Raw genomic sequence first — 13,740 nt, forward strand, 5'->3', positions numbered from 1 at the left:
TTTTCTACACTATTTATTCACAGAAGCTCGGACTTGTCGTATTGAATTTTTCCCGTAATGTAGTTACGCAAGCCTGCACGCTCTGAATAATATATTTGAGACCCAAACTGATTTTGCAAGGTTTTCTTTTAGATTAGGAAAAAATGAGTCAATTCAGCAATTCTGATCGTTGGATTCGGATTCAAAGGGTCAAAATATATAAGGATTGACTAATCTGGTCCGCCCGACCAACTACTTTTTTTGTGTGCCTGTGTAATTATATTGAACTATCTAAATATTTATATTGCATGCTGAAACTGATTGTAAGAATGCAAAACTTTATACAGCATTATTATGAGGGTTCTAAATAATTATTTTATTAGTCCAACATAATTATTTTTTAATCTGTATCTATGACCTAATTTTTATATTTCAGTAAATCATTTTATCGATATAAATTTAATGTTCATAAAGACTTTGTTTCATTCTTTCTACTTATTTTATAGATTACACCAACGTTGCCTCTAAACAAGTATGATGCAGCGGAACCAAGACAATTGGCGGGAAATGTTGAAGAAATGGACATTATCATATCGAATGAAAGTCGATATTCGGGTTACTCGCACACTCCCGAGACAAACGATGTTTGGAGAAGAAATTCTTGGGTCACTAAATCGTCCCGTCAGAAACGTTCAATAGCGCGTACCACGGTCATCACACCACATATCTTTCTAAATGCTCTGATAAATCGGCGTAAATCAATGGAAAATGTTACTAAAAGTTTTAATTTCACCAATGATTTCCAAAACGAAGATCCACCACAAAATGCATTGCGAGAGGTAAGGGAGCTCGTAGTAAACGACAATCTCGACATTGTGTTTCCTGAAGAGTCGGAGAATCCAAATAGGAGTTGGCAATCTAAAGAGTATATCACGAGGGAGATGGAAGATGTATTTTTGCAAGGTGCTAGTCAAGTGTTGACCAGATACATCGAACGTCAACTACATCCTGCAATTAAAGAGACACTAATGCTGTCCATGGGTTATACCATTAGTTATGGATAAAAATGAAAAAAATTGATGTATTGTAGTTAACTTTTTAAAGACTTGTATTAAAGAATTGTATTATTGTCATTAAAAATCTTTTTTTATTAATTTTATAAAAAGTATTTTTAAAATAAGAAATTTAACTTTTAGATGTTTTATTTTTTGTTTCGATTTTTTTTGTACAGTCAACCTCTTTAATATATTTAGAAACACTCCATTTAACTAAATATTGATCGTGGACACGATTAGATACGTTGCGCTTGGCTACGTCCCTATTTTTTAATTTAAAATTGGGTTTGAGTTAGATTATATCTTTCGGAATAAAATATTGCAAAATTATAAAGTTGCATGGTTTCTTAATACTATATAATATTCCATACTTACCATATCATTCTTAATGATAGATTCATCAGGTTATTTGAAAACGAAAATCCTATTGCCAAAATGTCGAGACTGCTATGATACTCATACAGCACAAAATTGAACACAAACATTTTGGAAACATTTCAAATAGCGTTTTCCAGCAAGCGACACAGATGACACAGTATCATAGTAAATTATTTCATTCCTGTTGTTTATCAATGTTAAAAAAGGATAAAATAATTCACTGTGTTACACTGTATCCTCTGTGTCACTTGCTGGAAAAAGCCAAAATTTTAGAAAGGTTTTAACATTACACTAAAATGTAAAAAACAAAATACAGAAATGTAACACGATATTGATAAAATCTTTTTACACTCTAATCACATACGTAATGCTAAACTCAGAATATCAAGCACTACTAGTATCAAGAATTAATTTATTACTACTGTGATCAAAAAATAAGGTGAATTTCTTATTTAAGCTTCGCGGGTATTATAAAATTATGAAATTATTTTTTTTTTTAGTACTATCTTTGATATCTATGCAAAGTTTCAAGTCAATATATTCAATTGCTGCAGAGCTACACGTGTTTTTGTAAACATACAAAAGTGAGTTTTTGGATTCTCCTCGGGATATCCTCGGGACCGATTTACCTTTACGGCAGTGGAAACCTCCGCGTCCCCACGCGAAGGCCCCCATCGGTCCCTGAGCAGGCAGGGGCGGGGGGAGCCGCAGAACTCCCATGTGGCCCGCGACTCCCCCCGTAGTGCCCCTGCCTCCTCACCTCACGCGAGCGGGGCGCGCGAAGACAAGAACCCCTGCACGCCAACCCCGCTTTGCGTCCACCCTCCGCGACCTATTCGTCGCAAAGGTAGGACGCGGGCCTCCTTCAACGCGGGAGGTAGGGAGAGCTCGTCGCGAAGACATCGCATCCCCCTCCCACCCCGTCCCTATCTCGGGGTGTCGTATCCGGTCGGCCCCCAGAGGTGACAGGAGAGGAGGGAGTTACGGGACATTCATTCGGCCCGCGAACTCCCTCCTTCTTCTGCCCCCTCTTCTCCGACGGGCGAGGTTGGCATCGGGCTTGACTTTGCGTCGTCGCTCCGTGTCCTCTTTCCGCGAGATCACTTCCTCGCAGAAGGACACGGCCTCCCAGTTTTCCTCGCTGTCGAGCATCCTCCGCACGACGCCTGACAGCGAGAGATCATTGGTGCCGAGGACACCCGTGAGGACTCGGCGCTCGTTCGCCCACGGGGATATATCTCCAGCGTGTGCTGCGCCGAGTTCTCGTCCGCCCCGCAATAGTGGCACCTCGTCGTCGACTCGCGCCCCACCTTGTTATGCAGATAGCACCCGTGTCCGGTGAGCACCTGCGTCATCTTATAGGAGAGTGTCCCGTACCGGCGATCCAGTCGTTCCGGAAGAACCGGCCGGATCGCCCTGACGGCTCTAAGGCCGGCCGTCGCAAAGGCCAGCCTCTCCTTCCACGTCGCGACCGTAAGCCGCCGGGCCTGATCGTTCCACCGCACGACCGCTTGCGCCGTCGGGGTCCCCCCTTCGACGCGGAGCCCCAAACGCCAAAGGTAGCGTTCCAGGTGCTCCACGGCCAAGAGGTTCCAAGGAACGGATTCTGACAGCACGCACGCCGCCTCCTGAGAGACAGTGCCTCGTATGAGCCTCACCGCCAGCCGCCGCTGCTCCTCGCAGAGCGCGCGGCTGGCGTATATCTTCTTAGCCCACACGGGGACGCCATACAGCGCCACTGTTCTCCCAGGTCGGGCAACAGCCGGCCATGGCTGCCCTAACCCGGAGGGGCCATGCGGTCTACGTGCTGGTGGAAAGACCAGCGGCTGTCGAGAATCAGCCCCAGATATTTTATCTGGGCCTTCACCTTGATACGGATGTCTTCCACCGTTATGTGGGGCTCCGCCGGGCCTTTTTGCCGAGACCCGTCAAACCAGATGGCCTCCGTTTTGAAGAGACCCTGAGCCCCACCGCGCGGATCTTGTTGACGACAAAAACCACCCCCACCCGCGCATAGCGGCCCCATCCAATCCTCCTTGCGAGCCACGATTAGCGTGTCGTCGGCATAGCACACCAGGTCAAGGCCTCCGGGAAGCTCGCTCCGCAGGACCCAGTCGTAGCCGATATTTCACAGGAGTGGTCCTAGAACCGACCCCGGCGGAACTCCCCAACTCGCTCCGCTTCGCACCTCGGCCCCACCCTGAATTGTGTAAAAGATGACCCTGTCCTGGAGGTAGTCTCCGATAACCCGTCTTAAGTAGAGAGGCATTCTGTGAAAGCGGAGCGCCTTCCTTATCTTTCCCTACGCCAAGGTGTTGAACGCATTCGAAATGTTTAAGCTGACAGCGATCACCACCTCGCCCCGGGAAATCGCCCATTTTACGAGGGCACGCACACGCTCTATCGCATCGATCATAGAGCGGCCTCTGTGGAACCCGTACTAGCACTCAGCCAGATCGGTGTCCTCCTGGGACAGGTGGTCGACCAGGCGGTCGACAAGCACCCTCTCGAAAAGCTTGCCCACTTCGTCGAGCAGACAAATCGGCCGATACGCGGATGGGGAGTCCTCGTCGCGACCCTCCTTCGGAATAAGGACCAGCCGCGCGTCCTTCCAGCGCCGGGGGAATCTGCTCGCCTTGAAGCAGCTGTCGAACAGCCGTCTCAGACTGTCCCTTAACACCCCTAGGGCCAAGACCCACACGTGGCCTGGGATGCCGTCCGGCCCTGGGGCTGTGTTCTTGCCCCGGCGCACCGCCCCAGCCAGCTCTTCCTCTGTTACCCCCCCCCCGCCCCCCCCAGCCGCTGGTCCAGCCAATCCTGCAAACTAGCAGCTCGCTCGAAGGCTTGGTCTCTGCTTCCCCCTGTGGAAACAAAGCCGAGACTATTTCCTCCAAGCGTTGGGGGGGAGAGACCCTCCGTTGTCGGAAGGGACCCGGACGCAGCTTCCGCATTATTAGGTACGGCCGCTCCCAGGTGTTCCTGTTAAGAGTCTCCAGGAGCTCGTCCCAAGCTCGGGTTTTGGCTCTCGCGATAGCGCCCCCGAGGGCCAGTTTTCTCTTCCAGAAAATGTCAGAGACGCCTCCTCCTCTGCCGTCTTCCTCCTGCGGCGACGGCACCAGTAGTACTCTGGCGCCGCGCGAAGCCGCACTCCCTACGAAGGAGCGCGGTCTCCGACGACTACCAGTACACCGACCTTTTCGTGGGAGGAGGCCCGGTCTGCCGCATGGACGCGTCGCAAACTTCCGCAAGCGCGCGGCGGAACCATTCGGCTTTCCCATCCACGTCCTGCGACTCGGGGTCGGAAGGCCTCTCCCAAGCCTTAGCGATGGCGGCCGCTAGCGCGGCGTCCCGGTTTAGGCTTTTCAGAGCCCAGCGAGGAGCCGCAGGGCGACCGTCCCGGTGATCAACTTGATCGGAGGCGTCAGTGAAGGAGGATCCGACTCGGAATCATATGTATCTGTGGTCCGAGGCGGTCTCCTCCCGCTCCACGTGCTAACCCGACACCTCGCCGGCGATTAAGGAGGAGGCCATCGTGACATCCACATAGACTCCCCCTGCCACCTAACACAGGTGCTGACCAATCCCCGATTCATTCAGAGGTCGAGCTCAGCACCCCACTCGCCCAACGCCTCGTCCTGCAGGTCGGTCACGGGGGAACCCCATTCCGCGAACTTGGCGTTAAAATTCTCCATGACCAGCACCCGGGAGGTGCCGGTTAACCACGGCACCCACCTCGTCCAGCAAGTGTTTGAACTCCGCGGGGCCGACGTTGGGCGACACGTAGGCCCCCACGACCACCGTGTCACCCCATTTTGCAGCGACAAGGCCCTTCCCCCTTTCTACTAGCAAGAAGGGGAGGGGGTCCGCGCCGCGCCGGATCGTGATGGCTACCAAGCCGCACCGGATCCCCAACTAGTCCGGTCAGTCGGGGACGTAGTACGGCTCGGCAACCACCGCCAGCTCGACTGAACTCTTCATGGTTTGGACTAAGTGGTCCTGTGTCACGGCGGAGTGGTTCAGGTTCGCCTGAAGGAAGCGGCGGAACGGAGCCATTACTGGGCCGTATCCATCGCCTGCTTCAGGCCAGCCGTCTCGGTGTCCTTATTGGGACACAGGGCGGGAGGGGCGCTAGCCGGAATTGTCGGTTGCGACCCTCCTGCCTCTTTCTTCTCGCTTTGCGCTCCTTTTAGCTGCGCCCCTTTTCCAGCACGTCTTTTATTGAGAGGGGGGGGGGGGCACAGGCCGGATCCCCAAGCCTGTGTTCCGCCGGCCAGCCCAGGTGCGTGCATAGCGGGCACTTAGGAGTCGTCTCGCAAAATCGGGCGAAGTGGTCGTCCCCACCACAGCGATAGCAACGCATGCCACGGTCGGTCGGGGACGAGCATTGTAGTCTCGTGTGTTCTCGTTCCAAAAAGCGGAAGCACTGGACGGGTCTCACCTAAAGCGCCTCAATCCTGGCCGAGACCAATCCAACCCTTATCCCGCCACTCGCCGTGACCTTGTTGGCAATGGCCATGAGCATCCGCGCCCAGACCGTGCCGAGGCCCGAGAGTGTCCTGCGGATGAGGCCCACCTTGACCTTGTAAGTTTTGCAGTCGCCCGCTCCGGCGACGGTCTCCTCGATGTCCGCCGTTGTGGTTAGGTCATCGAGGCCCGAGGTGCGCACCTCGGCCATCTTCATAGGTATTGTCACCTTGACCTCGTTCTCGCTCAGGAGTCCGCCAGTAGCGTCGCCTTTTCGCGGCTTCCCTCCCTCGGGATTTCGTAGAAGGTGGCCCCTGTGATTGCCCGTTTCGGCCGAAGGGCCGCGATGCCCATGGCATCGAGGTCCACCCGGTCCTTCACCTCGGCCAGGGCTGCTGCCACCGTCTTTTTGTCCCAGTCGATTGCAATGAGCACCACTGCTGCCGGCTTCTTTTTGGGAGATTTGGGAGACTTGCCTTCTCTTGCCTGGAGCCGTTCTTCCTTCTTCTCTTTTGGGTTGTCGCCGAAGGCAAAGGCGCGGTCCTTCCTCCGGCGGCCGGGCCCTTCGCTGATGTCGGGGGGTTGGGCGTGCTCGTGACCTTCCTCTTCTTCCGGTCCACCACTTCCGTCCACGGCGTCTCCTTGTCCGGCTGTCTAGCGAGATTTTTTTTAGTGTTGCCGGTGCCTATTGGCTTCAGGGAGAGGAGGGAAATATTTCGACCCCTTCTGGTTTCCTCCTGCGTTCCTCGTTTTTCCTTTTTTTATTCCGTCGTCGCCTCCCCCCCCCCTCTGGGGGTGTCCGGTGAGGGACCCGGCGGGGGTGCCGAATTAGGGGTCTTTTTTTTTATGCTCCCGCCGGAGATCGGAGGCCTAAAAGATTTCTCCGGTAGGAGTCTCTCCTCTATTGCAAAAAATCGCGCAGAGATCATGACCGAGACCTGGTCAATGATGCTCCGCGCGATTCTCTCCTCTCTCGTCGTACTCGTTTCCGCCCCATAACCAGGATCCAGGTCTTTCGCCCGGCATTTGGGCGAGGGTGGAGGGGAATAATGCTCCATGTCCTCCGCGTCCATGGGAGCAACCTCATTGTTTCCGCATGGTGAGAGAGAAGCCGTCGTTTTCATAAGGAGCGCTTTTGCGAACCTAACCTTGCAGCCGCCAGCAGTATCCGGCGGTGCGCCGATCCGCAGCCTCGCTGTCTCCATTGCAAGGATGGAAGACATCACATCGACAACCCGAGAAGCCGAGTTTACCAGGGAAATGACCGGCAGAGTCAATCCGCCGAGGACAGCGCTGAGGAGCGTCCAGAGGCCGACCGGCCGACCATCAACGCCGACGCAAACACCATCTCCAACGCCGACGCAGTCGACGAACCCGAGCGCCGTAAGGATTACGGTCTACGAGCCGCCGCCGATCGCTGACAGCAACGGAGAAGACGACGCGATGCCATAGGCATCTCAGAACATAGCGCATTTCGAAGAAGTGTAATTAACGAACTCTAAGTGCACGCGAAATGTGACGCGACCGGCAGGACCGCGATCCGCGCGTGTAACATTATATATTATTTTCCGTGTATTAGTTATAAGTGTTTGTAATCAAAAAGCCGCGTAGATAGCGTGCGTTATTTAATTTAAGGTGTGAGTGCGAATGTAAGAATGAATGTCGCAAAAACTACACCTAGCCATAAGAAACAAATAGATTATATTAAATCAAAGCGTTACACTATAAAATTATGTTTTTTGTTAGCCCCGAGGCGCGTAAATATATATTCAGCGCGAATAAACGCGTAAAGTTATTGTAATCTAAATAAAGTTTATTTCTTTTATAATTATATTAAACAGAATGTATACGATTCATCCTATCCGCTTAATAACCCGTCGACAGGTGCGAGGGACCGGCAGACACCTGATGAATCACCACCCAACGCGATCCGCCGAGCGAAGCGACTACCTGAGCGGCGAGCTCACCCTCGTCAAAATTGACAGGTGGGGTTATGTTCCCCAGTGTCGCGAGTCGCGAGCGCGATGAATCATCAACCGCAGTACCAGCGAAGGGAGAGTCAGCGTATTATATTGCGTATGCCAAATGGTATTACATTCTATCTCCGTATTCGATGGGGGAATACGTTTTATTACATATTAATTTCGATATCCATAGAGGACCACGCGCCGGGCTACGCGATCATCCTTTACGAGGTTTATGACGCGACAATCGACGAAACCGCGCGATGAGAAACGCGAGATATACGTAATTATATTAATTTTATCAATTTTGTTATTTTGCGTGGTATTTAAACATTAACCTATTTTATGTGTCATTAGAACCAATGGGGTCACGACATTCTAACGATTCCGGTAGAATCCACAATTAATTTATTTAATTGAGCATTATAAAAAGCGTATGAACGCGTATTTAAGTACATTTAGTTTTTCGAACGTCTTACTGGCTGCGCCAGCCAGACGTCAAAGGAACATACCGGAATCATAAGCTCGAATAGATTATACTTTTGTTCGGGGTCGAAGGTTGCGTATGCGTATGCGGGCCGTCGACGCCAAACAGAGGGGACACCGAGTGTGAGTGAGAAGGAACCACCCGAGGTCCCCCGATTGGCGAGAGGAAACATGTGATACCTGAAGCGCCAATCAGAGGGCGTCGGGTGGGGGGTGCACGCAGGCATCGTAACGGATCACAGCGATCCCTGAAAAAAGTCTGCGAGCGGCATCCATAGCGGACGGACGTCGATGCGAGACCGCGTCCCGCGCATAAAGTGGAATCGTCCAATAAATTGAGGCGAGTGCGTATATCGAGCGCGATAATAGTTAGTGTCGCGATAACTACTCGACGTCGCTCGTTCGCAGATATTTTCCGCGTTCTAAATTCGCGAGCGCGTAAAAACATCGCGAGATCTTGGGCACGTAGCAACAAGGGCGTGACCCGGAAATAGATAATCGCCGTACGCGAATACAACGCGCCTGCCGATCGTGCGAGGCCTGTGTACGTGTGATTGTGTTTAATAAAGCAGAGCATTGTGAAATTATACGTGTGTCGTGCTTATTTCTGCAACGCCATCCCGGACGAGTCCATTATCCAAAGGGGAGTCAGATTGCATCATCCCGTCATGAGCGACGACAAGGGCCTTCCCCTGAGGCGAGCGTAGCTGAGGAAGCGCTAGCAGCGAGCCAGAACAGCGGGCAACTGGATATTTGAGTAAAATACGAAGATAATCATCTCCGGCCGACGACGCATAAAGGCGAGGCCACATCCCTGGCGATTGGGGAGAAACATCGACCTGGCGACCGTTAACACACCAAAAGGTAAGAAATTCTCAAATATACCAGGATTATTTATGTTTACGTTGAGTTCGGTTAAAGGGCTATACACACGACATAATAGCGCGTTCACATAGTCAAATACGAAACAGCGAACCTGCGGCACGTTGACAAAGCCTATAATTATAAAAATACGTGTGACGAAGGGGTCTTCGTTGAAGAAGTGTAACAACCGATAACACGCGGCCAACCCGATGACCGCCATCGCGCGCGGCCTCGAAAACACAATAGACCCGCCGGTGGCGACCGTGACAGGACTGTTTCGTTAGTGTAGTTCACCGAAAAAACCGCGAATAAACGCAGGTGGGAACATTGCACGAAGCGATTTGGTTCTGACGACATTAGGGAAAGCGAGTGACCGATGATCTGAAAGCGAGATAAGATCTCGGCGATACCGCGAGAATACGACTGGATAGCGCAAGTCAAGGTTAAAAACAAGTCCCGTAACACGAACTAGATCAACGCGAATTACGTAAAGCCGACACAACAAGCTCTAGCGAGAATATTCTGTAAGACGCTATAGAGCTTCGTGAAATTAAAATAAACGCAGCAAACAGACGCAGCGTTGACCCGTGCTGAGTACGATTGCCGATTAGACTCAATTTACCGAGCGAATCGGACGAGCGATAATAATACGCCGAACAAAATCCGATGCCGACGCAACCGGTAACGTATCGTTGAAAGGGAAGGATATCGACTAGAGATTCGCGAAAATAGCATTCTAGCGAACCTTCGAACGCGGAAGTATCGACGCAAAGTGTTCTAGCTCACCGTACGAACTGCGAAGTAGCGCATGACAATACAGGGTAGTTACTCGGATAAAATTCCGGTAGACCGATAGTTTCGACGAAATACCGTCATAATTAGGCGAGCGAACGCCGACAAAGGCACATTAGCCGATAATAATCCGAAAACTAGGATTAACTAGCCGACCCGAGCGTCGTGATTACTAATAATTATATTATTACAGGTTTGCAATTACCAAAAAATTAAAAAGGTTAAAATATAAAGAAACCTCCGCGCAAAATTTTTCTTACAGTCTATGAACTTAGAAAATTTCCATGTTATAATAATATTTTAGATTTCAGACAACCAAAATTAAAAAAGGTTGAATTACAAAAGAACCTCTGCGCAAATTTTTTTTTATGATTTACGAACTTAGAAATTTCCAAACAATAGATAGCCATTAGCGCTAAGCAAAGGCGAGATCCCGTTCTACGTGTTTCTTTAAACGCGATACTCAGTTCTGCGTGCATAAGACGAACGAATCACCCGAACGAGCCGATAGATTTATTCAATATATCTCTTTCGATCAAAAAACTCGTTTTGCGAGATTTATCGGTAGAATTAAGTACGATCCAGAAGAAGACCGGTAGATCCGATCTGAAGCAACTCATTAAATAAATACGAGCGAATCAACGAACAAAATGCCTGATTCACCAAAGAAAACGCGATCCAGACGTGAATACAACGATCCACGAGATCAGCAAGCAACGCAATACATGGATTTATCCGACATCATGGCAGACACGTCAGCGGAAATCCAAAACCAATCGGCAGACCGAAATTCACCGATTCAAAATATTAACCAGCGAATGTTCAAAGAAATGAATACCGCGATAGAGCGATTGACAGCCGAAATCAACAGACTCCGCGAGGAACGCGATAAAACTAGGCGAACTGGCGCTGAAGCGACAAGTTTCACCGACGAGCGTCGTGAGACGAACCGTGCTACTGCAACATATGCACCAGTCATACTAGGCACTCCAAGCAAACCATCTGGAGAATTAACCAGCGAAAATCAAAGTCAGATAGGAGTCAGACTTCCGAGAGGAGGTTGGCTCAAGGATCCTTTCGCGCACACACACACACACGCACGCGCGCACGCACGCACACACACGCACACACACTCACAAAACGGCACTTTTTAGAGCCCCATGATGTGCAAATTCCGATCGCGCAACCTCCCCGTGGTGCACATTGGGTAACGCTAATGTCGACGGTAAAACCTTTTAATAAGAAATAGTCAGATGAAAGTCGTCTATTTTTATTAGATATCGCAGTTCCTGGAACTGATACAGCCCAATAAACTTCTTCAATGAACTTTCATGGTAAAATCAAATATCAAAATTCCCTAATGGGGAAGCTTCGTTCGCGTAACTACTCAGATTTGCTTGTGTTAATGTGAGTAGTAAAATTCCGTGGTAAGTCAGCTATACAACACACAAGCACATGTACGTCGAACGCTCACAATCCAAAGACGGTTTCGAGCTTTAAAATAAAGACTAACCATAGTTGTTAACGAAACCCGGAATTTTTATTCTTGCAATAGTTAAAATTGGGCATTGTTAAAAATTCAAAATTGAATATTTCAGCATCTAATACAGCTAGCAAGGTTTTCGAAGAAGCATTTTCAAGATTCGGATTGCCACTTAAATAAATTTTATATTACAGTTATGTGTGATTCGTTTTTTTAAAATAGCGTATGACAAAGTGAAAACACGCGAAATTGAAAAATATTGGTCCGAGTTTGGGACGATCCATGGCAAGAGACAAATGTCGCAACTTAATGGGATAAAAAGCATGCGATAGTACAGAGTCCCCCCTTCAAAATGCTTTTTTACTCGTCTCGATATGATGATTTTTCGCTGAGATATGATTATTTGAATAAAAAAGCAGTTTTTTATTTTAAATACGCATACCTCAGCGAAAAATCATCGTATCGAGACGAGTAAAAAAGCATTTTGAAGGGGAAATTCTGTACTATCGCATACTTTTTATCCCATCAAGTTGCGATACTTGCCTCACGTCATGGATCGTCGCAAACTCGGACCAATATTTTTCAATTTCGCATGCTCTCGCTTTGTCATACGCCATTTAAAAAAAAATTGTTACGCAAAATTTTACTAAATCGATTCTTAAAGTAGACATTTGAAGCTTTAATTTATTTTTTTAGAAACCTTTCTATCTTTAATACTCGCGGAGTTATCGTCATTGAAAGTTTAGTGATTTTTTGACAAATTTTAGATGTACCGCTTGTTTTTCAAGTGAGTGTATATTTAAATTATATCACATGTACTTATATTATATAATACTAAAATTTTTATATAAATATTTGTAATACAAAATAGAATCTGAAAATAAAGCAATATTAATATTTTTACATAACTAACATGCATGGAATATATGATATTGGCTAGATATGTCATGCAAAAGAATGAATGTACAAAATAAATTATAATGCTATTATAAAATAAAAATAAAAATAATTCTTTTTAACTATTACATGATTTGCTTGAATTACTGTTTAAATTTTGCAAATTGTGTAATTTTCAATCATAACAAATTGTTCGAGACTATAACAATTACTTTAGAGTTTTAACATTTCCTTTTTTATTGGCTCTGTTTTATCCGCGAGTAGTGAGAGCTCCTGACAGCCATCGAGCTCCTTGTAGTTCATTTCTTCGATGCACCGAGTCGCGCGGCGCTGTCACTAGCTCCTCACGCGCGCGATTTTCGTTTGATCGCCGGTAACTATGCATCTTGGTAACTATGCAAATAAACAAGCCCAAAAAAGGGCACGTCCAAATCCATGCCCAAATAAGTCTCGATATCGGTTCCCTACCGCCCCTTTTTTCGCCTCCGATCGTAATTGTTTTACAATGCCAAATTCGTTAGTCTCTCGCAACCCGGCACCAACATTAGATCGTCCAGCAGATCTCTCCCGTCTTCCGCCGATCCTAGCTGCGGGGATTCACTTCCGCTTCATCCCTCTCAGTCGCGCCGTGATAGTGCGCGTGAATTAATTCTCCCGTCAACCAACATTGTTTAATCCTTCAGTAAGTTATGGTTAAAATTGTCAAATGTAAAACGCTATTATCGTAAGGTTGGACATCTATCAACAACATAACCTTGAAATATTAGTGAATTTTTATTAGTATAATATATTCTTTTGTTTGCGAAAATGTTAAGTTTTTAACCGAATAAGCGTCGTTTGCGGGAACTTTTGATTTACTCCTTTAATTTGAAGAAATCTGCAGATGAGGCGCATCGATTGCTTGTAGAAGCATATGGTGAGGCTGCCTTAAGTGAGAAAAGTTGTCGTGAGTGGTTTCAAAAGTTTAAGAACGGTGAATTTGACATCGAAGACAAAGAACGTAGCGGAAGGCCGAAAATGTACGAAGACACGGAATTGGAAGCATTATTGAATCAAGATTCATGCCAAACAAGAAGAACTTGCACTTACATTTGGGGTGACTCAACAAACAATTTCACATTGAAATCATAAATGCCTAATTTTTGATAAAAAACGGCGGAAACTTATTTGTACACCTAATAATATAATTTAATATGTTACGTCTGGCGGGATTAGGATCGAAATAGTGAGGTGACGAAAGCAATTAGAGATTTATTTTAATTTGATAAATGTAGGTTTATTTCAAAGGCGTACATGGTTATCACGACTGGAATGACCGTGCCAGGGTTGACGGGCTCGATCGAAACGATCCGCGGGACGACCCTGGCCAGCGATGAGG

The 13,740-nt window shown here is 47.9% G+C and overlaps 2 protein-coding genes across 2 annotated transcripts in view; one reads left to right on the top strand and one right to left on the bottom strand.

Annotated features, from left to right (window-relative positions):
* LOC105830089 overlaps nt 1-1,151 on the top strand; it is a 105,575-nt gene extending 104,424 nt beyond the window's left edge. The window contains exon 4 of the mRNA XM_036287049.1: nt 486-1,151. Coding sequence (XP_036142942.1) covers nt 486-1,043 — 558 coding nt within the window. The 3' untranslated portion in view covers nt 1,044-1,151. The remainder of the gene's footprint in view (nt 1-485) is intronic.
* Nucleotides 1,152-2,512: 1,361 nt separating this feature from the next.
* On the bottom strand, nt 2,513-3,438 carry LOC105830088. Its single transcript, XM_012669238.1, has 2 exons — nt 3,280-3,438; nt 2,513-3,238 (listed from the first exon to the last, which is right to left on the bottom strand). Exons 1-2 carry the CDS (start codon nt 3,436-3,438, stop codon nt 2,513-2,515), a joined length of 885 nt encoding a protein of 294 aa, XP_012524692.1.
* Between the last annotated feature and the right edge of the window lie 10,302 nt (nt 3,439-13,740).

Source organism: Monomorium pharaonis, chromosome 5, assembly GCF_013373865.1.
Source record: "Monomorium pharaonis isolate MP-MQ-018 chromosome 5, ASM1337386v2, whole genome shotgun sequence".
NCBI lineage: Eukaryota > Metazoa > Arthropoda > Insecta > Hymenoptera > Formicidae > Monomorium > Monomorium pharaonis.

What these genes read in the sequence shown, in the direction of transcription:
- LOC105830088 (XM_012669238.1), bottom strand. Translation starts at nt 3,438, where the DNA reads ATGGGGCCGCTATGCGCGGGTGGGGGTGGTTTTTGTCGTCAACAAGAT. An exon ending in TGGAAGACATCCGTATCAAG is followed by an intron (nt 3,239 to 3,279) that starts GTGAAGGCCCAG and finishes GATTCTCGACAG; the next exon opens with CCGCTGGTCTTTCCACCAGC.